This window comes from Mastacembelus armatus, chromosome 4, assembly GCF_900324485.2.
Source record: "Mastacembelus armatus chromosome 4, fMasArm1.2, whole genome shotgun sequence".
Taxonomy (NCBI): domain Eukaryota; kingdom Metazoa; phylum Chordata; class Actinopteri; order Synbranchiformes; family Mastacembelidae; genus Mastacembelus; species Mastacembelus armatus.
Genome location: NC_046636.1, coordinates 7,354,487 through 7,382,231, shown reverse-complemented (window position 1 = coordinate 7,382,231; position 27,745 = coordinate 7,354,487). Strand labels below are relative to the sequence as shown.

The window sequence follows — 27,745 nt, the reverse complement described above, 5'->3', positions numbered from 1 at the left end:
AAACGAAAGACAAAATTTCTTTGGTGGGCAAACAGCAAAATAATGTTCTATTATGGATAGAAAATGCCAACTTTTAAAAAAAGGTTTAAAGTACTTTTTGGATACTGCCTTGACTGAATATTGGTCACATACTTTATGACTATATGATGATTTTGCCTATTCATGTTCATCTACATGGCCATGGTGTTCATGTATCTCCAGGTGGAATAAATACTAAGTGCTCATATTTATGTGTGGCCATAGTGTTCATATATATTGTTTTTAAGAGGTAATTTTTCGGGTGCTGGTTAAATGAGGACACTGTGCCAAAATCAGAAATGCATTTTCAAATTTTGCCAGCTTGGTGTGGACGTGACCTGAGTTTTTCTCTGTTTCTCTGTCCCTCTATCTTTCTCTCTCTGTGGAAGACAGCACCTCTCTGCCGCCGCTGGCCTTTCTGTGGCAACCGTTGGCACTGCCGGGCTGTCACATCACACCCTCTCCCCTCTGCTGCTTGTCTTCCCCCCTGTCATCCTCTCTCTCTTTCCCTGTCTTCCACATTCCCTCTTCCACTCTCCATGTGTCTTGTCAGTTGTGTTTGGCAATGGTGTCATTATTGGGCAGCCCGTATCACACTTCCTTCGATGAGCTGTCTGTCTGCGCTCTCTGCCTCTCGCTCTACTTTTTTCTCTCTCTCTTTTTCAATCCCCCTGCTAGTGATTTGCCCGTGGTGGTAGTGTGTCACCTTTATACCCAAATAACACTGTCCCCTGCAGACTTTACCCATAATGCCTTGCATGGTTACCACCTAATCCTGCGGCTTGTCCCTATCACCAAACCCAATGACATAAATGAAAAGAGTTAAGCACAACACATGAAACAGCACAATATTCAAGAAAAATATGAAGAACATTGGTGACATAATTTGAAGTGTAATAAAGAGTTTGATTTCAGTGATGTGCAACCCAACTGACATCTTAAATGTGACCCTTGACTGAACCTTGAATTGAAGCTAATTTCACTTTGTTTTGTTTGTGCTTTAAATGATTTCAGATAAATATACAAGATTTTTTTGTCTCACATGGTTGGTTTTAATTATTTATTATTTATATAATTGTAGACATCCCAAGAAAAAGTGAAAGGTTATAGTCTTTGTGGCATTTGTGCCATGGTTTTACTCATTCACCTAAACATTAAGATGCACAAGACCTCAAAAGTCCACTAGGCAGCCCTTTGTCTTACTATTCCACCATATTTAACACACACATGACATAGTCAAGTTTAGATTCTTATGAGCAATAACCCTGTGTCATTCAGGGTTATTCCTCTGTGACTTCTCCTTAACTCTCTGTGTGTGTGTGTGAGTGAGTGTATGTGTTTGTCAGAGCCTTGTGTTTCAGCTGGGAGCTCCTGATTGTGAGACACCCGTGTGGCAGATGAGATGGACTGTCAGTCAGCTGTGGCCTGGCTGCCCTTTGAAGGCCAGGCCAGGGGGCGAAGAGGTGCCGCAAATGGCCTGTGAAGTTTACATACACTGCCCACCGCTAAACAGATTAGCTCTAATGAAGTGTCTAATGCTGGGGCCGCTGGCTGACATAATCCTGCCTGGCAGCCCGGCCCCTTGGCTGCCAAAAAAACCGCCCTCCCTCCAGCCCTCTCTTCCGCCCTCGCACGGCCTCTGCTGCCACCCAGGGCGACTCCACACGGGGAAGTGCCCACTGTTAATCATGCCGGACAGTGTGCGATCTGACATGCAAATGTAGGTCATTGCATATGTAAATGTGTGATTACGGGGCTGGCATGCCAGGACACATTAGCAAGACTGTGCTCTCAGCAGGCGGTTGTCACAGCGCTTTAGAGGCTCATGCTAACATTTGTCAAGCTACCATGCAGCGAATGAAAGCAATGCCCTCTTGTCCTCTCTGCTCTCCCTTTCTCTATCGCCTGTCTTCTGCTCGCTCTCTCTTTCTCTCTTTCTTTCTCTTCCTCTCTCTCTCTCTCTCTCTTTCTCACTCACCTTGTCTATATCCGTCTCTGATCTATACACCTCAAATTATCCATACCGCATCATTTCACAAATGCATCAATATTTTTTAAGAAAAATCATTGTAAAGGTCCCAGTGGAATAATATGTTTGTAATTAATGTTAAAGTATTTTGTGGTAACTATTAGCAAATCACAATAGCAGTTCATTAAAGCTACAGTATGTTGAACAATGGGGTTGCGGAGCAGTGTGTCATGCTCGCTGTCAGAGTTAGTCCCAGACAGCTCTGGCTGATGGTGGTGTCATGCTGAAAAATGCACACACCTCAGCAGTGTTAATTGGACAGGTCATCTCATTGGCTCGTGCCTCTTCCTTTGGCTGTCAACTTAAAAAAAAAAAAAAAACAAAAAAAAAAAAAACAATGACATGCTTAAATTGGTTGCCTCCTCCCTCCTGACCGTCATAATAACCGTCAGATTGGTCAATAGTGAAAAGAATCGTCTGTTAGATAGAGAGATAGATAGATGTACTTTATTGATCCCAACTGGGAAGTTCCTTTGTCGCAGCAGCAAGGTATTGACACACAGCATACAATACAGGAATAAAAAGCATAAAGCTATAAAAATATAGTAAAGTATTTACAAGTATATGAGCACAGACTGATTCACATGTGTATAAAAAAAAAAATCTACATAGCAGCTCTCCTAATCACATGGCTATCACTTGTTTTGGCAGTATGGTTGGCTTTAATTGTTCACTGAATTAAAATCTTGTTGGTAGTGAGTACACATCTGGGGAAAATCCTGTGTAGCCTCTTGTTTGTGCTCTGTCAAACTGTGAAGCGCAAGTGAAGCAAACGAGTGTGATGACACTCTTGTACCCTTCTTGTATGTTTTAGTGCTTAGAAGATTAATTTTTGACCTTCTCCCCTCTTCATCTTCCTTCCCTTGGTCCTAAGTCGCTTGCCCCTGAGCTGCTCCCACAGCTACATTGGCAGAAGCACCAATGACATGTGGCATTCTGATATCTGTCACCTTCTGTTTGCTCCCGCCGACGCCTTGTACAAGTTTACCAAAAGGCTGGAAAGGTCATGCAGCTCTGTGCTGTTTTCACACATCATATCCACGGGGCTCATTCTGGTTAATTTTTTTATTTTTTTTATTGTGGAATGCGAGTGTCTCAGCCTGCTGACTTGTAGTCTGTCGCCCAGTGTCAGACTCTTAGTAATATAACTTGGCAAGCAAAGGGATTCCCTTGAACTGAAACCCAGATTACTTGGATTGATTAAATGCTTCCAATAATTCATGTCAGTCGTGATTCTCAGCCTGCCTAAGAGATGTTAGGTATTGTTACAAGAGTTCATTTATTCCACAGAAGCATTGTCAATCCACAGATGAAATTAAGATAAAAATAATTGCTAAACAATAATCAAAAGTCAGTCTGGAGCCACATTCATATGATACTGTCAGGCCATTAATGAGGTTGTAAACTGTTGACTAGCTTCTTCTGAGTTTACACTTCTGAAATGACTACCTTCCCAAAACCCTCTTTTTTTTTTTGGTTAAATAACAGAAATAAGGTGTTTCCTCTGTCTATAGACTTCAATGACGTGATGTGGTGCTGCAGTTAGATGTGTGCACATTCCTCAAGACCTTTCACAGCGTGACAAATCAGCCTGATGCCAGTCAAATCTTCAGAAGCCTAGAGCAGCCTCTTAGCAAATAAACTACAGAAGCTGGGCCTCACCCACATACTTCAGCCCTCATCCTTTCCTCTTTCAGTAATGTTACACTTCACAGGCAAACGCCTCAGTACTACTGAATAGCTGTAAATCACTTATTTGTTTCTAATGTGCCTGTATATATTTTATTTTCAGAAACCACTGCAGCCAGATATGGGCCACAACTCACTGGCTAACTTCCAGATCGAGAAGAAGATTGGTCGTGGGCAGTTCAGTGAGGTGTACCGGGCGAGGTACCTGCTAGACAACACATCAGTGGCCCTGAAGAAAGTCCAGGTAAGACACAGTCAATGTATAACTTGTAGTGCAGCCAGTATTTTAGGCCAAATTAAGTCTTGTCTTTAGCAGCCTTAGCATCTATTGTTTTGTTTGTTTGTTTGTTTTTTCCCCCTCATAAATGGTCCAACTTAGAGAGGTTGTCACACAAACAACTTAGCAGTGGGAATCTCTATTCAGGATATTCTACTGTAGCAGAAAGTCATGAGTCCATGTGCTGGTAAATAAATAGTAAATAAGATATAAAATATGTATCAGTATGCTGAGAAATACAACAGAATTTAATTTTTCTCAGTTTTAGAAATTAAACAACTGTTATTGATTATGTGATTGAAACACATCCATGTCCACACATTTAACATGCATTAGTTATACTTTGTGATTGACTATGTATGCTAATATGATTTGAATGTATGACTTTGCAGTTCTCATGGTGAATGTTCACATATACAGATACATGCACACACAGTATTTACTAACGTCTACACACATACACACTTCCATGAGTATATGCTGCACTGGCTGAGCATGGATACACATACACACACCTCATGAACTCCTTACACAGTGATATGTGCATGTTATTCAGATGTGAAACACCTGTAGTCACTCCAACGCCACCCTCTAGATAACAGCAACCATGTTTTCTCTTTAGTGCTTTTTTTCCCCTGTTTTCTCTGCATCTCCCCATCTTACCATTTCTTGAATATGTCATAACACCCTTCTCTGTCCTCTCTCTTGCTCTCTCCCACTTTGATCTCTTGATAGATATTCGACTTGATGGATGCCAAAGCTCGGCAAGATTGCATCAAAGAGATAGACCTCCTTAAGGTAAAGAACCAGAGGAGATGGAGACGGCGTCGTGTGCTGTGCTCTGTTCTCTTAAGGTGCCTCAGCTGAGACCTTCCAACAGAGGAAAACAATTGATCTGCACTAGACGGCTTGGATTTGTGTGTTGTGTGTGTGTGGGCACATGCACGTGTGTGTACGCTTCTTTGCATGGTTATGAATGCAGGGGAGTTTACATGTATTTGTGCACACAGGAAAGAGTGAAGAAAGTCAATGAGTGTGTGTGTGTGTGTGTGTCTGTCTGTCTCTGTCTCTGTCTCTGTGTCTGTGTGTGAGACTGCACAGTAGGTGTGTATTACTGTCTCCTTATGTCTTTGAGTGAGCAGTGTGTGCATGTGTGAAGGAGCGGAACAGTGTTACATCCCTCCAGGCTCACATTGACTCTTTTTTTTTTTTAATGGCAAAAATATTGTTTTTATCTTTTTGTAATGTTTAGAGTCGGGCAACAGAACATCAGCATGGAAATTTAGCATCCTCCCTCATGTGTCTCTTAATGTGTTACCTCCTCCCTTTTCTCATTCTTCTTCTATAAAGAGGTTTCATTGTCAAACTACCTTAAACATGTGTCAGCTGGCTTGCTCTCAAATACTGATGAACAAACTAATGACAGCTTCAATATTTCTACATCTACAAGACTGTAGATGTGTGTCAAAGTTGTGTTTGTGGTTTGATTGTGTGTGTGTGTGCATTTATCCATGCCTGGTAGTGTTTTCCTCCATACATGCATCCTTTCAGTGTGCATGTGCACTGTAGGCTATTTGCGCACATGTGCACGCTCACACGCACACATTAGGGAGAGCAAGAAAACAAAACCAATTAGTTTGTGCCACTCAAACACTTCATTGAAGCTCCTGGGGCTCTGGGCAAATCAAAGACAATGATACTCAGATGCAGGCAAGACCACGTAGAGAGCTGTAATCTGAGTAGTGGATCATTAACTTGACGACGCAAGACAGCCTCCTAAGCGGGGTCAGGGCACAGTTAAATGTCACACTGACAGGTTACTATATTTCTGATTTCCTTAATGTATTTTATTTATTTACTTTTCATTTGTTTCCTTTATTATGTCGATCCTCTTTCTCCATACCTTTCTTCTGTCCTTTTTCCTCCTGAGTGCACCTGTTTCTTTGCCTGTACCTTATTCACCCTGTTGCTTTGTCATTCCATCCATCCTTCTTTCCTTATTCTTGTCTCTTCTTCCACCCTCTAAGTCTTTTGTTCCCTTCTTTTCATCCTGTAAGCTGATTGCCAGTGAACATGGAAGTTGTGCCTAGCCCTGTACTGCCCAGCCAGCCTGATAATAAAGGGCTGAGTGTGAGCGAGAGACAGTCCTTCTGCTTTATCCCCCACTAGACAGGCCAACAGGAGACATAGCCAAATCAGAATAATGAGAAGCACACTGGCATGAGCCGACTGGAATGACACACATACTCGTGTGTGTGTGTGTGTCCACACACACATGTATATACACACACATGCACAGACACAGTCATGGCCTTCCAACAGTCTGCCTATTTGTTTGTTTGTCTGTCTGTGTTTGTGTCTGCTCATTCATCTGTATTTTCCTGTTCTGGCATGATGATTTCAACTTGAGAATCTCACTTCTCACTCCATTCTTTTGTCTAAACCCTTGCTGATTGGAACATTGGTTGCAGAAATAGCCTGCTCTCTACAAATCTGCTAGTTCGACCATTCTTGAAATCCCACAGCTGTGTATTCCTCTTGTTTGTGGTTACGATCAAGCTTGGATTATATTCTGAAGACTAATGATCTGCCCTAATCAGCAGTGAGAAGCAGAAATGTCTGTGTTTTGTATGTTAAATGTTTCTGAAAAAAATTGTTTGTGTGTGTGTACGTGTACATGACTGCATTCTGCATTTGATTAGATTATACCAGTGGTTTACTGACAAGACAGAGAACTGGCAGCAACCAGTATGAGTTAACCTGATACACAGACTAAAAAATCCCTTTAATCTTTCGGTCTCTTTAGGAGGAATATAAGTTTGGTACTTATTTCGTTTCTCTTCCAAATTAAAAATATCTCAAAATTGCATGTCTACTCATTTTCTTACTCAGTGAATTGAAAAATATCAATATGTTTTGCAGCATGAGACATTAATTTTGGCTTGTGATGAGCATAAGAAGCTGGTTTTAATTCATACTGTACTCTACCAGAGTACAGTAACGGAAAATGTTTTCAGTCATTGTTTTTCATTTTCCTACCACCTGCTTTTCTGTGGGCATGTAATTCCATTTATAAATACACTAATAACCTAATTTGTTATTGTGGTTAGTTTTGTGCCATCAGATTGCATTAGTCAGTATCTTGTTTTTCTTTGAAACACATCACCAGCTCACCAAATGTATCACATAGAGTTTTGCATGATTAAGTAATTACACACACTAGTGAGTCTCAGCCAGTGTGTGTAATTACATAATCATGCAAGACTCTATGTGAAATTTCCAATGAATGATCGTTGTATTGCAGTAAGCTCCCATCCATCATTTACATAAACATCTGCATGTGAACATATCTCTTCACTTCTCTGTATCCTCCGCCTGAGGTTCAAGTTGTGGAAGAGGAGTGGGTTGGGGCTGGTGGAGGGATGGTTAGGTGAGGGGTGGAGTTGGAGCTATGCTACATTGTGGAGCCAGGCAGAAGGGCCACTCTGAGCCACAACTACATCTGCCAAGAGAGGATGAGGGAGGGGAAGGGAAGGAAAGATGGAGATATGAGACAGGGAAAGAGGGAATGAATGAGGAAGAGGATTGTGGAGTTGGAGTGGAGAGTATAGTGTAGTGTAGTGCGCTGTACTGTGCTCTCTCCTTTCCCCTCTTCTCGGCATCATTCAGAGCATGAACATTTCTTTAATCACAACAGAGAAAGCAGAGCGGAGCCGAGTGGAGGACGCGTGTCACACCGCTCCGTTTGCTCACATCACCCCCCCCCCCCCCCCCCACACACACCAACATTGCCATGCCACACAGCTCTGTCTCCAGCTCTCCATATATCATCCCCTTTTCTGACTCTGCTCAATTTTTTTCCTTCCTCACCTTTGTTCTCCTGCACTGTCTCTTCACCCCACCCTGTCTCCATCATTCATTTTGCCCGTTTGTGTCACTGTGTCATTTGTTTGTTTCCATTTAATGCACCTCCCTCCCTCCCCCTTTTCTGTTCTTACTTGGTATGGATAGAGACTTTTTGTTTACTATCGAGAATGCTGTTCCTGCCTTATTGACCAACGAACAGGAAGAAATCTCAGCCAGAGATGAGCCCGGGATGCTCGTTTTCTGACTGCCAGCCATGTCAGCCTGTCAGGCGTGTGTGTGTGTGTGTGTGTGTGTGTGTGTGTGTGAGAGAGAGTGAGAGAGAGTGAGAGAGAGTGAGAGAGAGTGAGAGAGAGTGAGAGAGAGAGAGAGAGAGCGTGTGTGTGTGTGTGTGTGTGTGTGTCTCACACATGGGTTGCTGTCATCACAGACAGGGGTTGTTGTGACATGTCACCCAGCTTTGTCACACTTGAGGCCAAAACCGTCTCATTAGGTCCACACTTACGAAATATGGATTCTAAATATGGATTCAGCAGTTTGTTTTAATTGGTGGTGAAAGTACAGTGTATTGCACAATTCATGACATGAAACTTTGCTGTTCATCAGCTGATGGGGTTTATTTTGAGGAAACATTTATACTCATAGATAAGGTAGTGTGACCAAGCACTCTCTTAATGTGACCTATCTCACCAACATGTTTTTCTGTGACATGTCTTTTCTTCCTCAGCAATTGAACCATCCTAATGTGATAAAGTACCATGCATCTTTTATTGAGGACAATGAGCTGAACATAGTCCTGGAGTTAGCGGATGCTGGGGATCTCTCACGTATGATCAAGGTAAGGAATACAAAAGAACAGCCACTCTGCTAACTTAAACTCAGGAGGTTGAAGGAACAGCTGTTTGTTCCTGTGGTCATTAAATCTCAACTACAGGAGACCAAGGACACAGATTATAAAAAATGACAATAATAGTCTCCTAGTTGATTAGATTTGACCAACTTTGGTACTGATCAGTTTGGTTTTATAGATTTTGTGTGCAGATGTAAAAAAGTACAGCGTTAATGGAAGGACAAGTATTATCTATAATCCTATAATTGACTTGTGGGAACACATGTCTTTAAATCATGTAATTGTATACTTTTTTTATTTACCATGACACTGCTTCACTTTCTGTCAGCAGTAAGAATTTTAGTCTTAGTAAAAAGTGTAAGCTTGATTGGATTTTGGTTTCAGTGTATTTCAAATATAGCTAATCTTAAAAATATTCTCTAACCAAATAGCCCATCACATCTTTAGGTGACATTAGGTGTTAAAAGGAAGACTAGTCTGGAAGCTGCAAACTGCTGATGTGTCTTTTGTTAACTGAAGGAATGACAACAAAAGGTCTGTGATTTGTTTTTTGTTTTTTTTTAAACTAGCCGAACAGTGAGTCAATCTGAGCCATCCATTCCACACTGAAACCAAAAACCAATATAAAGCCACCTGCAATCTCCATTAATCCAAGTACATGGACTTGATATGTGCCTGGACTGTGAAAGGGAAGTTGGTAAAAATCAAGCAATAATTAATAGTCAGGTGAGGTATGTGCACAAATACCGAGCATAACTTATTTGGATTTAGCATGAGAGGTTAATTGTTTTTTCTCATCCAAATTGTTGGTTTTTCCTAATAATGGACAGATTATAAAAAAGTGTTCTCAGCTTTCTTATACCGTACATAAAAAATATATAATAATATCAGTGGCTTGAGCCAGTAAAATCAACACTGAGTATTATCCAGTTGTGTAGTTGTATTAAGTAGATAATGTCTGACTTTGAACCACTAGGCTGCATCATGTCGACCATATCTTAAGCCTCAGTCTAGACGCATTTTAATTCTGAGTAGAGATTTTTTTTTAAAGTCGGAGCGGAAGATTGAACACGGTTGTTCAAAAGCGGTAGCGATCACATTGCATGCTCACTCTGTTATTCGTCTTTGAGTTTGACCAAACCCCCAGTTATTATAAAAACCTGCCTGTATAGCAAATTAATGGTGTGCATGTAAAGAGCCAGGTCTTCTCCCATGCATAAATGATGCCGCAGCGTTGTTTCGGCACAGCTTGACAAGCTGTTTGCAGTCATACTCAGCAGCTTCACATCCACACAGTTCAGCACAGCAAATTAGGAGAGGCGAGGATTAGTGGTACAAGAGAGTGAACATGGCAGGCTCAGCACACACACACACACACACCTCCAGTACAGACATATATACTGAATACATACATATAGTATGGTATATGCAAGCAAAGACTGTGCAGACACAACCATAGAAACAGACACACACAAATGTTCACAGATGCACTTTAAAAAGATGTAACATGGCAGCCTGAAGAGGAAAGATAACAAACCACTGAGTGTCTCTGCTCTCTTAGCTAACCTACCGAAGATGCTGGGAGCATTCAGACTGTGTCATCTCCTTATGTCTGCTGACAACACACTTGCATACATATGTACGCGACTCTCCTCTGCACTGTTATGTCTTCTGCACCGTTCTAAATGATATGCTTGGACACCTTGGACTGTTATGTGAAGTAAATACATTGGAACAATATGCCTTATGTAAAACAGACCCCCCCCCCCGTGCATTAATTTTTACATTTTTTATTCTTTTTGATTTCTCGTTTTCCATGCTGCTCTCTCCCCCTTTCTCTCTTCCTCCCTCATTCTCCATCACTCTCTTGCTCTCTGGCCATCTCAGAATTCAGATGAAATCATTGATTTGCATGCACTTACAGAATATTGCATGTGCAGTGTTTGCTGTTAAAGGCATAGACAAGAGGGAGGTGGTGGTGGTGTTGGTGGGCGTCTATGTGCGCCCCCATTGACATCAAACAGTCCTCTGATATGGAAATGGGAGGGCAAGGGAAGAATAGCTCCTCACTGAGTCTTTGTTTGGATGTAGGCCAAGGTCTGTCCCTCCCTCTCCATCTCTCCATCTATCTCCTTCCCTCTCTGTCACACCTTCCTTCCTTCCTTCATAACCTACATCATTTCCTTTACTTCCTTTAATTTCTTCAGTGTTAGACAAAATAATAGAAATACCCTTAAATATGATTAAGTTCAGTTGCAGGTGTAGATTGTGCCATATGTTAGCATTTTGCAATGTTTGTGTTTAGGCAAGCGGTTATAAACCAATTCTGTTACAGATTTGTGAATATAAACAGGCAGTATCCATAGTGTATATACATGCAGTGCAAACTTAGTTTACACAGTGCAGCAGAATATATAATGAATTATTGTCAGTGATGCTCTTTAACTTGATTAGTATTGCAGCACTTTCAAGTTTCATAGGTCTGATTTATGTAGCTATTTTGTAGGTCAGATATACAGTGTTTTCAGACCCCCCTCACTTTTTTCAGTTCTGTTATATTGCAGCCTGAATGCATTTTATTCATTCTCATTAATCAGTACTACATAATGACAAAGTGAAAACAGAATTTTAGGAATGTTTGTACATTAAAAAGGTAAAACTGAAATATCGCATGTGACAGTGACTAGACGGAACCCTCTCTTCAGTGCAAAACGCATGAAAGCTGCTTGGAGTTTGCAAAAAAAGGCCAAAATACTAAACGTTATGTCTGGAGGAGACCAGACAATTCTCATCAGCTGCCTAATACCATCCCAGCAGTGAAACATGGTGGTGGTAGCTTCATGCTTTGAGGGTGTTTTTCAGCAGCAGCGACTGGGAGACTGGTCAGGTTTGAGGGAAGCTGAATGGAGCAAAGTACAGAAATATCCCCAATGAAAACCTGTTCCCCAGCGCTGAGGATTTCAGACAGGGCTGAAGGTTCACCTTCCAATGTGACAACGACCCTAAGCACACAGCCAACACAGGAGTGGCTTAGGGACAACTCTCTGAATGTCCTAGAGTGGAGTAGAGTAGAGCTTGAGAGGATTTGCAAAGAAGAATGACAGAAAATCCCTTAATCCAGGTGTGTAAAGCTTGTTGCGTCATACCCAAAAAGATTCAAGGCTGTAATTGCTGCCAAAGATTCAATTTTTGAACCACTAGAGAGGGTTAAGCTTCAATTAAGTATTGATTAAAGGGTCTGAATACTTATGTAAATGTGATATTTAAATTTTTCCTTTTTAATAAATTTACAGCCATTTCTAAAATTCTAATAAAATATACAAAACTGCTTTAAAATAAAAAATAAATGAAACTGCTTTATTAACACAGACTGAAGATTTCTTCCAGTACAGGTTCAGGATTTGCCAGGTGTATTTTGTTTTTACATAGATACAGTTGGGTTAGAACCATTAACCTGGCCTTGAGATCACAAGACAATACTTTCTGAATGCACTGTGTAGAGCTACTTTCCTGTTGATGCCCTAGGAATTTTTATTTGATGAATTGTTACTGTTACTATAAGTTTTTTTTTTTTAAGTAAGAGTTTTTGCTAAATGCTTAAATTTTAACTGTCATGTGCAGGATTTGCACCCAAGCTTGCTAAAGTTGAGGCTGCAAATGGAGCCACACAGACACCCCATAAAATTCTGCTGGTTGCCTTACTTCTCATATCTTCTTAGTCTTGCACACTGCTATTTAAGGAGGATTTCCTATCATTAACTGTTGAGTCTAATCATTTTGGATCAATACAGCTTCAAGCCATTAAGGGCTACGATGAAACTCTGTCATCACTGTGGCTTTCCTGGAGAGGCGCTGGAGTCTTGATAATCTAGACCGACTCACTCAGCCCACCAAAATAAATAAACTTAAGAAAAAAAAAAAATTAAAAAAAACTAGAACCACTGTGCCATTGAAAGCTGTGTGCCAGATGGGCGAGTTTTGGAAGGTAACACAAATTTCTTCTCCCCAGTTCCTGACAATCCATATGCTTTCCATTGTAGGCCATAGAGAAAATGAGACAGAGCTTGGTTAGGCAAAGCACAGAATGAGAAGGGAGCAGTCTGGGTTGCATTAAGTTTAGGGACACATAGTTGGGAAATGAGGCTGGTGATGGATGCTGTATAAACAGACATAAATGTTTTGCTACCATCTTAAAGTTGTATTCCCTGCTACATAGACCATTTTCATTTACTATTAAAATATTTTATTTGGTCTTTCTTTCAGGTATCCTAAATGTAACTTTGATTCTGATTTGGTGTCTGTGTGTGTGTGATCTTGCATTTGCTCTACAGCACTTTAAGAAGCAGAGGAGGCTTATCCCAGAGAGAACGGTGTGGAAGTACTTTGTCCAACTCTGCAGTGCGCTCGAACATATGCACTCTCGGAGAGTCATGCACAGAGGTAATGTTAACACACACACACACACACACACGCGCACACACAGTGCACATAATCTTACACCTACACATAATAACAAAAAATATTATATAATCAAAAAAACATTTGAAAAAAATACTTGATTATGCAGTCTGAGAGTAGAGAACAGTAAGAGAATTTATAGAATCACCAGATGGTGCGTATGAACCAAGAGTAGAACCCTGTTGAAATCATCAGCAATGGACAAAGTTTAGCTCTAATAATTTTCACCACTTTCTATTCTGATGGCAGAACAGACAGTCAAAAAGACATTACTAATATGGATATGGTTGATATTTAGGCCTTTCTCAGTAGGGGGTAATAAGGCTCCAACTGAACCATCCAATGATTCATATGGGACTCATCCTCTTGTCTGCTGGATGTTTGGCCTTAACTAGGAACCTATAAATGTTAGATATGGGACCAATGACTGGGAGACCTAGCAGTCTCTACTTGCCATTGAATTACCACCTAACAATAATGAAACTTGAAAAACAAAAAAATTAAGGCTTTGAGTCATTTGCTGTGAGGGATTATGTTTCATGATCTGCAGCTTAATTTTCATGGCATACAAAACTGAATTTTACGGTGTTGCATGTTATGTATATGTGAAATGTATTTTAAAATAAAAATTATATAAATATGTATAAAATATATTAAAAAAAAAGGAAAAAAACACCTGAAAATATTACTGTCTTGAACATTTAGAAAATGAAAGAAAACCTGGGACATTGTCATCATTTTAAAGTGTTTTTTCTTAAATGAAGGACCTTGTTGCACATGACAGAAGTCTTAAGTAGAGGTGTTAAACAAGACATAGACCAGAGAACACAGTGTTTATGAGCACACATGCTTTCAATAGGGCCCAGTCAAGTCTTGGATTCATGTGCATAGGCTGCTGAACTCACATTCAGCTCTAGGTGATGTACTTCCGCTGCACTGAGTCTGATTAGGGCAAAAGGACACTAATGAACCCTGAGCTCTGGGCTTTAACGACCACTTAGTTGAGGCTGCCCATTCAAAAGCCGCTTACAATTATACAGGAGCAGTAAATTTCAAAAGCTGATGCAGGTTAAATTAACATTACTTTAGAAAAAGCCACTGAAACAGTTTGTTGCTGCCCACAGTAACTGTAATGGAAAAGTTTCAATCGCATACACACCTGTAATGCAGAAAAACTCTTGTCATAGAAGAGAAGCATTTTTTTTTATTTATCATCAAATGTATGCTATACACCACAGCATGTCAAGTCTGGAAATTCTCTGTGTTACACATTAGGAATTTGAATGGGGAGTCTCAGTTAAAATGCAGCCAACTGATATTTAACCCTCTGTCTCTCCTTCTCTCTCCTCTTTGTGCCCTTCTCCAGACATTAAGCCAGCCAATGTGTTCATCACAGCCACAGGAGTAGTCAAACTAGGAGACTTGGGACTGGGACGATTCTTCAGCTCCAAAACAACTGCTGCTCACTCGCTAGGTAAGTTTGTACATACATGGATGTACACAATTAAACACACAAATGCACACACACACACACACACACACACACACAGAACAACCCCCTGTAGTCACCCAGTGTTGGATGTGTTTTATTAGCATGGTGAGCACAGAGCCATGTGTCATGTAGTCATGCTGCCTGGCCAGCACGGTGCCCAGCCCCTTCATAGGCCACTTAGCCACTTCCTGTTTCCTTGACCTTTAACCCTAACACGGATGAAGTCTGGGCAGAGGCGGTTGACACACAGCTCTGATTGTGACTGTGTGCCATAAAACAAGCCAGCCAACTTTACAATCAGAGTTATTGCTGGCACTGATGGGTGTGTTTGCCACTTGTAGGAAAGAAAATCATATAACACAGTTTTCCATTTGGATTAGTTTAGGACTAAACACAAAAAATAAGAGTGAGAGGAGTGACTGAACTGACAAATGTAAGCACAGGATGTTTACTGACTATGGGTGTTGTACTGTGAATCTTCAGAAAACCTGTAGCTTCAAGAATGAAATAACACTTGAAGAGACACCACTGACAGTGTCTTGTCAGTGAAAACTTGTTAGTGCACCTTATCTCACTTTTCACGTGTGTATGTAGGCTCACAAATTAAAATTGTACTACTGTTTAGAACAACTGTAACTGACAATTTGTTAACATCTTCTTTCAGTCGGCCCTCATCACTGTTGAACATTGTTAAAAATCTTTCTACTTCTGCACCTTTCTGTTGTCATAAACTGTTAGAAAAGTTAGAAATTGGTTAATATAAACACTTCAGACCAAAAATAATGAAATACCTAGTATTAGAAAATACAGTCTTCATGCTAAGGGACCATGAGTTGTTGAGGTGATTTACAGTACAAGCCATAAAATTAAGATAGGCACCATGCCTTAATAAATAAGCACAGGGCATTATGAAGATTGTTAACAGCATTAGTGAAAAATGCCACCACACAAGCTGAATTGGTATAATTTTATATTTAGGTATTTCCGTGTTATATTTATTCAATTCACTGAATACTTCTTAAGTGTAACAGTGATATGTCCCTGGGCAGTAGAGTTTAACAAATTATTCCATGGTAAGCAAAGACAACACAGACTGTTGAATGTCTTGCAAGAATGATGCAATAGTCACTAGTTATGGATAAACCTTTTGGTTACATCTAACAAGTTAGTTTTCCCCCTTATTTTGGTTTAATTGGATGGATGGATGGATGGATTGATGTGCTAAGCAGTTGAATGTATAGTATTACACAATTCTGTGGACACTACAGATCATTATAGTTGAAATGGTTACACTGTTTGAATCTCGGCCTGTTGAGGTACATGCAAGTGCTATCTAACACCCTGTCTGCTGTTTGAGCTGCTTCATAGATTGAAAATTGTAGAAAAAATACGTTCCATAGACAAATATAAATGCTGTTGTTCACACTGTCTTGCTTCCCTATGGCAGACTGTTATTACCACCAACAGTATGCTATTCTCAGCCCCTGTACAGCAGCAGCCCAGCTTCTGAGAAAGTGTGAATCGCATGATCAACTCAACAGAAGCCCAATCAGCTAAGCAGCCTTCAGTGCCAACAGAGCGGTGAAAGCGTCTGTGGATTCTCATTAAAAGTTGAGTCCACAGCACCCTCTCTAGGCTGACTGGGGATAGGCAGCCCCACAAGCAGAGGGGCCACCTGGAATACCCTCATCATTAATATGAAGCAATAAAACTGCTTTATTAACCTACACAGAATGTAAGATTTCTTCCAGTGCAGAGTCAGGGTTTGCCAGGTGTATTTTGTTTTTGCATAGATACATTTGGGTTAGAACCGTTGCACTGGCCTTGAGATCACAAGATTTATTCAGCTCAAACAAGCATGTGGATGATGCATATGTATTTTTGTATCCTTTTAAGAACATACTGTCTGAGTATGTTGGTGTCTTCACTGGATGATACCCCAGGGTAGCATGACCTGTGGAAAAAATGGGCTCAGAGCCCGTCATCCTTCCACACTGTGTCTCTGGCTTTCCCCTTAACATTTCTTGCATTTCTTTTCAAATGGAAGATCTCCTGTCTGTCTTTCTGTGTCACCTCTCGTCCTCTCCTACTGCTGTTTTTCTATCTTACTTGTTCTCACTTTTCCTTCCTTCTGTCCCTCCTTCTGGTGCCTTGACTTTTAGTCAGGGAGAAAGATGAAGGTGAGAGAGAGAGGAGGTGTGAGAAAACTAGAGTTGGAGAATGGGAGACAGCACATAGAGTGAGAGAGGGAAGAGAGAGAGCAGAAAGCAATATGTCAGAAAAAGAAAGGAGCATAAGAAATAGAAGAACGGGTGACAAAGAAACAGAAAAGAAAAGGTAGCATGTGCTGGGTGCGAGAGAAGAGAATGTGACAGAGTGACAAAGAAAAAAGAAGACAAAAAAAGAAGGCAGAGAAAGAAAAAGTTAGGTGGAGCAGAGTAAGAGAAGAGAATATGACAGTGTGACATAAAAAAGGGAGGAGAAAAAGGAAAGCAAGCATGAGAGAGGGATAGAAAAAAAGAATAAGAATAGGAACTGTGGATGTGTGTGCACGTGCGCGTGCAGTCGCGTGCCAGCGTAGGTCTGTAATGAGCCCAGCCACCCAGCTGAACAGTAGAGCAGGGTGGTGGAGCTGAGATGGAGGTCCAGGCATACAGCCTGTCAGCTCCCAGACTTTCAACTCAGCCGCTCAGCATTCTGTAGGCTCTCTCTCTCTCACACACACACACACACACACACACACACACACACACACACAAAAACACAAACAGTTTTTATACCTCTAACACACTCTTGCACACACACACACAGACACGCACAGACTCCTATACAGATGTATGTTGAGATGCATGTGAACGTTCATGTGGACCTGAATGCATGGACATACACACACAAATAGAAGATTATCATTGACATGAATTTGCAGCATACATAAAAACCAACGGACACACACACATACAGTCATCGACACGTATACATCCGCACTTTGGGAAATAAAACTGACAAAAATACACTCAAGCGTGCGAAAGGCACCCTCTACACACCTTCCTCTTTTCAGTGCACAGGATGGATAGGTAAGGTTATGTCAAGAGATGGATTAAATAGAAAAAGAAAATGATAGAGAAGCTGATTCAGTTATTACTGAGAGACTGGCCAAGTGGCAGTAATAAGTGGTGTAATATACCTGCAATTAACATCTGTAATGAGAACGTTAACAGTGAGTACTGGGCAATAGTGAGGAAAAGGAAAAGAGAATGAGAACAACTTTGAAGTAGAAAGATGGTTTGAACAGAAAACTATGTTTCAGGATATATGTTTATATAAAAACTTAGTTATCATATAAAGGTTAGGAAGCAGGTCATAAAACAGAGGGGTAGGCAGAGATCCAAATAGAGCATGAGGGCTCTGCAGGACAAGTAGATAAACATACTGTAATGGGAAAGTAAGGGAATGCAAAGATCACTCTCTGCCTATGAGATGAGGTCCACTTCTGCTGCCTTGAACTTAAGGTCTTACGTTTTTGTTAAAACACAATAGAGCAGAGGTTTTCAAACTCCTGCCCTTAGTTTGAATGAGAAATTCTGTCATATCCTTGGAGAGTCCAACAGAATCTCACTGTCTGTTTCAAACACAAAAATGCAAAACTGGCAATAGGGCAACGATTAGAGGAAGCTTACACTATTAATGGATATTCCCTATGACATGCTTCACTGTGTTAAAAGATGTAGGTTTAAAGTGTTAATATAAAAATCGAAGAAAGCCTGTGCAATCAAGTCAATAAATGTAGTCAAAACCAGTTTTTGTTATTTTGTTCTACATTCAGCAGGGTTTTAGAAGTGTGGGGTTCTTTACTGGATGGCATCTCACCTCCTATACAACAACGCTTACCCTGTTACACAGAGAATACAGTGTTGTCATAGCCATTCACAATAATGGAAATCAATCCCAACATGACTTACAATTTATTTGCATGAATAAGTAATGTGCCCTTAATTTAGCATGCTGAAGCAGCCTAAGCCCAGCACTGCTGCTTTTTTTATGCAACTATTAGCATAAGAGAGGCTGATTCTTTTTAATCAACTAATAATGAATGTTAAGGGAGCTTGTTCAGACCGCACCATGAGACCTCACAGCTCACACGCACACACGCAAGTACGCAAGTGCACGTACACACACACACAGATCACAATACCAACCTGATGACCAATTAAAGCAGCAATCCCCAGTCTCCTGTTTATTCTTCCACTTGCTCTCACTTGCTTTTTCTCTGCCTGTGCAGCTGCTGATTATTTTTGGAATGACAGGTAACACTTCATTATTCAAATCTGCACATTTAAGATAAAAGCGTGTTTTCTCAACCTAATTAGATCTGCACCAAAATTAAAAGTGCTAGCTTTTATTTCAGCTCCCATAGACTTCAAATCTAATGGCCCCCTCTGTAATAGTTTTATTAATTGCAATTACATTAGTTGAGTTTCCTCCGACCTGTTAATGTGCAGAATGCCTCTGGAGAGTTTGTGTGTGTGTGCTGTGTGAGTGCTGTGAGTGAATGTGCAGTTATGGCTTTTTCCTACCATTTTCCTGCAACTTTTCTCCTGAGTTCTTTCTACCTGAGAGCTGTTTTCACCTACCCAACTCACTTCTGCTGTTTGTATATTGTAAACTCAGCGACTACCAGTTGCCCTCCATAAAAAAACAAAAAACAAAAGTTGACCTATTTCCCATTGCACATTAGGTATATGGGTTAGGGCCTACACTGTGTTTGATTTATTAAAAAAATCTTTAGAAACTCAGTGGTTTTCTGTCTGTAATAATAAAGTTAAAAAATACATTGCATTCAATTCAGCATTTTATACTTAATTTTTATATAACCTCATAACCTTGTTTTTTGTTTCTGGTTGTCGTGTCTTGTACTATTTGAAATTTGATTCCAGTTATTCCACCAGCTAATTTAATAAATTTATACACCTTCACCTCTAGAAGAAGGAAACAATAAGAAGTGGCATCATGTTTGTTGTGACTCAGAGCTCCTCAGTGATGTGTGGTGCTGGACAAATTTTAGGCGTTTAGGAGTGTTTCAAGTAGTAGTTTTCAATTATAAGTAATGAAAAAAAATAAAAAAGATACTATGTTAGGCTATCTAGCAGACTTCAAACATTCTGTTAATGTCACTGTTGTTGTCACACTTGAAATATAAGGGACTTACTGTAATTAGCAATCAGGTGATGCTCCCGATGGAGGTTGTAATCCAACTCAGCAGAGGCAGTGTAGAGTTAATCTTTTTCAGGGAGTCTTCCATTCACATTTGCTTGAGAGTATTTGGAATGAGGAGAGTCTGAGAGCTACTCAGCACAGGTTAAAGGGCTGAAAAAAACTTTTACCCTTTATCCATATGTGATTAATATGAAATTTCTGCTGGATGTGCTTGATAGACTTTTACATGGGAACTCACAATGAACAGCAAGCAAATGGAAAAAATCTGCCAGCCAAATTCAGCTACAAAAGCAGCAAATCTCTAAAGTTTCCCACAGTTTGTTTTAGATGTGATGTTGAATTGCGGTTCCTCTTTGTGTCTCTTTGGGTGAAGGTCTGATTCTCTGGAGCTCTGCCAGTCGCCATGGCAGTTTGGGATTCTTGAGTTTCAAAACCAGAACCAGAAACAGGACAACTTTTAAGGGTCCACCGCTGCTTCCTGGCCATATTCACTGACTACTGTTTCAAATCATTACTGAGCCCCAGTAATCAAAACTGATTTATGTATATTTTGCGTGTGCAAGTAGGTCTGCTGTACATATGTGTGTAACTTTGTGGTACTTGTACAATTGTATCAGTGTACATGATGATATCTAACCTCATTAAATATCATCTTACGTAGAATTAAAAGAGACAAAGCACTCTAAAGTCTCCCCCCAGTTTTTTTTTAACGTTCTTGCTAAAATATGGTATTTCAATCTGTGAATGTGCCGCAGTTTCAGACTGCACCTACCATTCCTCACCTGTTTCCCTGTACCACGTGAGCTGTGTCAGTGATGTTGATGAACTGGGGGAAGCATGGGTTTGCAATGCAAAATGTTAACGCTCACTCTCTTTGTCCTATTCTCCTTCTCTGCCTCTGTCTTTTCCCTTCTGTCCTTTTCTCTCTGTCTCCCCTTCCTCCTCCTTCTCCCTCTGTATTCCAGTGGGTACTCCTTACTACATGTCACCGGAGAGGATACACGAAAACGGATACAACTTCAAATCTGACATCTGGTCGCTAGGATGCCTGCTCTACGAGGTAAACTATGGGAATATGTGCAGATACTGTCACCCTGCAGTCGACTGTAGGAGTGACACGTTGAGAACACGTTGGCTCAGACACACACAAACAAACCATTCTCAGTCCCACATATGATATAGTACTATAAGAAAATGTATGCAAATGCTTACACTTGTACATATATTGACCTCACTAGACCTGTAAAATAGAACAATGCACATTTATCACTGATTGCCAACATGTACAGTGTTTCTGTACTTGTTTTTCCTCCTGTTCTTCATTTCTTTCCCTGTGTCCTGGCTCAGCTGAGGCCTTAAGACTCCCTCAGTTAAAGTTCTTTAGCTCTGGAATCTGCTAAACGTTGAAAAGCTGGTGAGTGAAGGGAACTGACATGGCCATGTGTTTTAGATAAGACTGCCCAGTGACACTGACTAGTTTGATTAGTCAGGAGCAAAACACCGCAGGGTTCTGCTATAGACCACACAGCGGAGACAAGCCTGGGAGGAGCACACAGCAGAGGGGGCAAAGGAAAGAGTGAGGAGCATAACAATGATAGACATGGATGATAGCAGTCAATCTGATTTTTTTTTTTTTTTTTTTTTTTTTCCCACTTTGCCAATCTTCATATACAGTGAATATATACAGACACACTGCCAGCAATGGAAACACCCACATTTTCCTCCCCTCTTCTCTCCCGACTCCACTGAGTTGCTCTTGGGCTGCATTTCAACGCACCAGTGACTACACCTTCTCTACAGCGCCTCAGGCATGCAGGTGGAGTTTGCATGGGGAAGAAGTTTGAGCTTAGCTTGCAGGTCATGGTTGCTCAGAGACCAGTCCTTCATGCTAATTAGGTCCCCACAATGCACTACACTAATGCATGTCTGTGGCTGGCTAAGAATGGTGGGCGCTGTAGGTTACATTTTAGTCCTTTGCTTTTTACTTATGTGGTCTCTCCATGTGTTTACATTAAATAGGCCACATTTATTGTTAATATAAAACAGATTGCTTGGTTATACAATATTGCTTCTGTTGCATAGTTTATATAGGTATCATGATTGCATAGCTGCACAAGCAGTGAATGTTTTTAGTTTATTTTATTTTGATAAGATGTGTTTGATGTTGTTTGTTTCACAATCTAAATTGGGATTTCTTTTTTAAGATGCTTAGAATTTAGTTTTAGTTGACAGTAGAGATATAGACAGGATATGGACGAAAAGGGCTTGACATAAAGCAGAGCCACCAGGCAGCTGATTTTAAAACTTTTATACAGTATGCATGGTAGAGATTAATATTTTAAAAAGTCCCTCACAAAATGATCAAACATTTGACTTGGCTTAATTTTAATTAAAAGTTCTGTGTTTTATCTTGACATCTTCCAAGTTTTTTCAATAGTTTCTTAAGGAAGCTGGTGATTTTGAAACTCATTGTAGGGTAGTACAGCATAGGAAGCCTGCACATTAATTGTGTCACGGCCTCAGATGGGCACACTACATTGATCTTTTATACCTCCCAACTGGAGGGACCAGCTAGAGAGCAAAATTGGAAAAAACAGAGTGAGACCTGTTGCTCCCTGATGAGGTCAAAAGCTGGGGAATCAAGATGTGAGGTGAAAAAGTTCAGAAATCTATACAGAAACAATATAGGAATCTAGAGAAGGGGAAGGGAATAGACAGTACAAGTCTAAAGAGAGATTGTAGAAGTTAGAGAAGAAGCTTTAGACAGCTATGGGGAGCAGAGGCAGAGAAATGGAAGGGGAAAATAACAAATAGTGAAAGCGGGATTATAGATTGCTAGAGCAAAGCCTTAGATGGGGGGTGTTCATTCAGAGAGAAAGTACTGTAGGTACAAGAGCAGAGACAGAACTCCAGCCATCAGGTCAAGGTGAGCCATGCAAGGAGCATGTGGAGATAAAGATTTTACAACCTTATTGTTACTGGAGCAGTGCTCACCATGCCATTCATATTCTCTTTGAAGAACAGACCTTTGCTTTCCACTCTTCTTGGTAAGAGGGCTCCAAAGTGCATTTGGTGTCAGGAAACTTACCACTTTCTCTCAGAAACTCTCCATTCCTTCTTGCTCTGTTCTCCTCCCCTCTCCTATGTTCCCCTTCGTATGCCTCCCTTTTCCACAGTTAACCTTCAGGCATAGCAAATTCACATAAAAATCTACACCTTCTCCCTTTGGTACTCATTGATTTCAGTCTGAACATACAATAGGGACTGAGGTTTGTGCTGTTTTTTTTTTTTTTGTGTGTGTTCATGCATCCATGAATGTGCGTGTTTGTATCCAGGGGAGTTTGGTTCCTTATGTGTGAAACAGATCCGTTTGAGAGAGCTTGCGTTTTTCATTCTTGTGCCCCAGGGGTTTGTTTAGGGTCCGATGGGTTTGTCCATCAATACCTGGTCATTGTATCTATGTCTAACCTCATCTCCTATTCCATTTGATCATTTTCTGCTTGTGTCCAATCTCATTACATCACCTGACCCTGGCCTGTGCCCCCTCACCCAAATCTCCTCTTGTAAGCAGGGATGTTGCAACCACTTGGTTGTGTCCCTAGGTGACTGGTATAGTAAAGAAGGGTATATGGTCACTCAGTCAATCAGATTGCAGTCTCCTACTACTCTGCTTATAGTCAAAACCACCTTATATTTGCATTCATACCTTTAATGCACTTGTGGTCTATGTAAAAAGCTACATTTTACATTTTACTTGATCTTGCTTGTACAGATGTGTTTTGTATTAAGGTTAGTGGAGAATATCTTGCAAAGCTTTACTGGAACGTATCTCCTTCCATATGTTTGACTGTGCTCATGTCTCCTGTCTCCTCTCCCTCCCCTCTTGTTTTGCTATTGGTTTTATGGGGCCCAAAAACCTGGGTTCTCGGCAGCTGCGTGCGACGAGCTGCCCCTTTGGCTAGCTCTCTGTCTGTTTTTGAAGATTTTTTTTGCAAAAAAAAAAAAGAAAACCTGAGTATCCTTTAACCTTTTTCCTTTCATGTGCATGTTTTTTTAATGGATTAAAAACGTGTTCCTCATAGCAGTGTCAGAATCTCACTATGCCAGATCTAACTACTTGATCTGTTTGTGCACAGTATGTCAGACATTTTACTATTTTATGCTAATGTTGCTTCCTAACCTGTCTTCTATATCCACCCATATTTTCTGATTAGACATCAATATAATTTGGAAATAGAACTTCCTGTCAATTAAATGCAAAGCTAATAATCCACTATAAAAGCACATATGTTTTTATCATATTTTTCATATGGATTTGTAGTGAGATGGGTGTCATTAGAATAGGTTCTTTTATACTGTGTGTTTTTGTCATTCGACCCGTTGGATCAGCGTGGCACTTAAAATTCACTTTTTTTTTTTCGTTGTTTCATTAGTTTTTCTTTTTTCTTTTTTCTCTCATTCTCTCTTCCCTTTTTAGTGTGTTGAAGTAGTGAAGTGATGAGTCCACTGGGTGTAGGTATATTTTTAATGAGTGTCCCTACACTGTGACTTATTGCCTTGATTAATATATCATCATAAAGCCACTTGAAGGAACATAAAAAAGTCTGTTTGAGTAAGAGAGGAAATATAGTTAGAGAGAAAGTATGCCTATGTTTTGCATGCGTTTGTTGTTGTTAGGTGTTTATTTTCATGTGGCATATGTCTGTAATTGTACGTTTATCAATGAATAAGTGAGAACTTTGTGAAGCCCTTCCGTTCTAGGCTGTAAGGGCTCCAGGGATAAAGGGAGGGGGGAGGGAAAAAACGGGAGACTCTTGCAGCTCTTTTTAATTGGTGCACAGGGAGTGGAGCAGGAGAAGGATCCAGATCAGTGTTAATTAAACTGGAAGACCTAATCTAGACCTTTTACACAAACGGGGATGCTGGGTTTACATGCCTGGGTTGGGGAGAGCACAACCTGGCCAGCTGAAGAAGAGCTGAGGAACAAAGGAAAGAGTGTATGCTTGTGAGGATGTGCATGTGTTCTGCCACCAGCAGTTCACACCCCTCAGACAGACAGCCGGCATGCGTGTGCATTGTATGTCTTTCGAATATCAATGAACCATGCACACACACACGCACGCACACACACACACACGTATGCTCACACTAGCTCACCGGGGCCTCAGAGGTCAGTGAGTGAGTCAATCATCTAACCCATTGCGACAACACAGTTTGAAAAAAGCGAGTAAATGTGTGTGTGTGGGCATGCATCTTTATGTGTGTGTGTGTGTGTGTGTGTGTATGTGTGTATGTATGTGCTGAGAGCAGGGGGCCGGCAGCTGTCAGGGGCTAGGAGCAGCAGGCACTAATGAAGCAGATGAATAGTGCAAAAACTCCCAAATACAAACAGGACAGTTGACATTTTTCATCTGTCAAAACCAGAAGATGCATGAAAATACGATGGGGTCTTGTTTAACCCTTTGCCTCCTGGTGTCTACAGCTGCCTGGTTTTCTTTTTTTTTCTTTGCAGTTCATTCTGTCTTCCCCTATTTTTCTCTCACTGAGAATTTTATGTTTTGGGAAGCGCTAAGTGCTACCACAAACCCACAACCATGCACACTACCCTCCATAGAATACTAAAAGGTATATGTACAATATGCCTCAAAACTGAGTACACCATGTAAAATTAAAATGATGCCAAGTGCTACCATGTTACAATAACTGTATTATTAATAAGTTATTATTAATAAATTAAAATGTAGTGTACAAGTAAGAAATCAGATTGTGATATTTCATAAGGATGGCAGATGGCACAAAAGCATCATTAGACCACTGAACATAAGCCAAAACTCACTTAAAGCAGTGGTTAGGAGGTATAGGAAGAGTCATACCACCAACTAGGAGGTGCACAAAATGACCCACATGTCCCACATGGTTCTTTGAACTTAACTTCTGAAAAAAAGTGTAAGGTGTCAGCTTTTTTTTACAAATGTGGGCACTTAGAACAGAGTCATACTTTTGAAAGAAAGCCAGTGGAGGTCTGATACTAAGTTTGCTCCCTCTCTGAGTCTACCTGACAGTGTTTTTGCATTTACTCTCTGTGTGGTTATTAGAAAATGAATCGTTTAAGTTCAAGATATTGTTGATCTTGGGAGTAAATATAACTGGAGGGTTTTTTTTTTTTGCCTCACTGGACTGGGGATATATTGATTGTCTGCTGCCAATAGCAAATTAGCTGCAAATATAATATCTAAAGTTGAGTATAATTTAAAAAAAAATATATATATTGTTGCAACTATTAACACTTTTTATTTTCAATAAAGGGCAATTCATGAACTGTAACACAAGTCATCAACTGTATTGTTCTTTATTAAAATTAAGTATTGTAAATCTGTCTTAATGGTAGAAATAGAGCCTTCAGGAAAGTCTGTCAGAATAATTTGTTATATTTTATCAGGTTTATGTTGGCAGCAAACAGTATTTTAGTTTTTATTGGACCTATACCCTCTGAGTTTTGCTTGTTGTCGGTAACACTCTGGCCAAGTCCCTCTGGATAATTCATCTGTGGTAATTCTGAGTATGCAGTTTTTAAAGGATTTGAATTTATTCATGTCTCAGTGTTTCTTTATATTAGTCTACGTGGAATCCAATCTGAAATCTTAGATTAGTAAGTGTTGTTACTAATGGAAATGCATTGTTGCTATCACACACATATTCAAGTGGTGCAAACAGAGGGAGAGAGATCTTCAAAGCGAGATAGAGAAGGAGATCCTCTAGGCTTCATATCTACGAAGTTATAGTGTATGAGTGTGTTTGTTCGATTATGAGTGCGAATAGGTGAGCAAGAGCGAATTATGTCCAGAAGTGAGGTAGCCCACTGAGATTCAGCTCCTGTTATCTCGACTTCCCACTGGAAACTGTGACAGAGTCTTGAAATCTACCCAGTAGGGAACATGAACTTTTCGTTCTCTGCACCATCACTGTCTTGACACATTATTTAGTGAAGACGAAAATGAAGAAGCTACCTACAAGTTGGAGATGTGCTCTGCACCTTTTAGTCTGTGTCAATGGGTTACACACTAAAGAAGAGGCCAGATGGTCAGTAACATCTATTCAGTATACTACAAGCACTCTCTATCATTAAATGGTCCAATGAGTTTGTTTGCGTGACTCAGAGCCACCATTTGTAAAACAATGCTGATAATGATAATGTTCATTTGCTTGGTTCTCAAGAAGTCGCCATTGTCAGTAAAGGATAACATCTGTTATTCTTCACCTTTTTCCTTTGTGATCCTATTCTCAGGGAAATGCAGAATGGTTACATCTTTATAGTGCTTGATGGTGGCATATTCACACTCCCCTGCTGGATTCTGTATGGAATAATTCCATTTGGATTCCTATGTGGAGATGTTGTTTTCATCTACTTTCACACGTACCAATTAGCAGGCTGTCAAATACATACTGTTCATTCTGTAATTGGACGGATGTTAAAATAATTCTATTTAACAAAATTCTATCTGCCCACTATCATAAAATCATAATGTTGTTTTCTTTATTGTGTCCTTTTATAGCAATAGATGCTCCTTGTTCCAGTTTTCTACCGTTTCCTTGCTATCAATTAACACTTACAAATTTTAAAAAACATTCATCAAGATCATATTCAAGTTGGAATTGGCTCAAAAGTATTAAAACAACACATAAGCAAGCATGCTCAGCCTGCAGATAACGCTATGAACACCAACCGATCCACTTTCACGTTTATCCAGAAGACACTTTCTTTCTTCTGGAATTCTGTGAGATACAAAACAACATTTCAAGGAAATGAGCTCTGTTCTAAAAAAGGTGCAAAGAATTAAACTGGAAAATGCATTT

The 27,745-nt window shown here is 40.2% G+C and overlaps 1 protein-coding gene across 3 annotated transcripts in view; it reads left to right on the top strand.

Moving 5' to 3' along the window:
* Positions 1–27,745, top strand: part of nek7 (NIMA-related kinase 7) — a 55,152-nt gene that overhangs the window by 20,403 nt on the left and 7,004 nt on the right. The window contains exons 1-7 of one of the 3 annotated variants that reach the window (XM_026323115.2): positions 1,056–1,738; positions 3,840–3,980; positions 4,749–4,811; positions 8,605–8,715; positions 13,059–13,167; positions 14,552–14,659; positions 20,857–20,951. In XM_026323115.2, the coding sequence (XP_026178900.1) occupies positions 3,858–3,980; positions 4,749–4,811; positions 8,605–8,715; positions 13,059–13,167; positions 14,552–14,659; positions 20,857–20,951 (609 nt within the window). In that variant the 5' untranslated portion in view covers positions 1,056–1,738; positions 3,840–3,857. Of the gene's footprint in view, positions 1–1,055; positions 1,739–3,561; positions 3,744–3,839; positions 3,981–4,748; positions 4,812–8,604; positions 8,716–13,058; positions 13,168–14,551; positions 14,660–20,856; positions 20,952–27,745 lie in introns of those variants that run through there. The other 2 variants (XM_026323114.1, XM_026323113.1) reach the window with 2 other exon arrangements.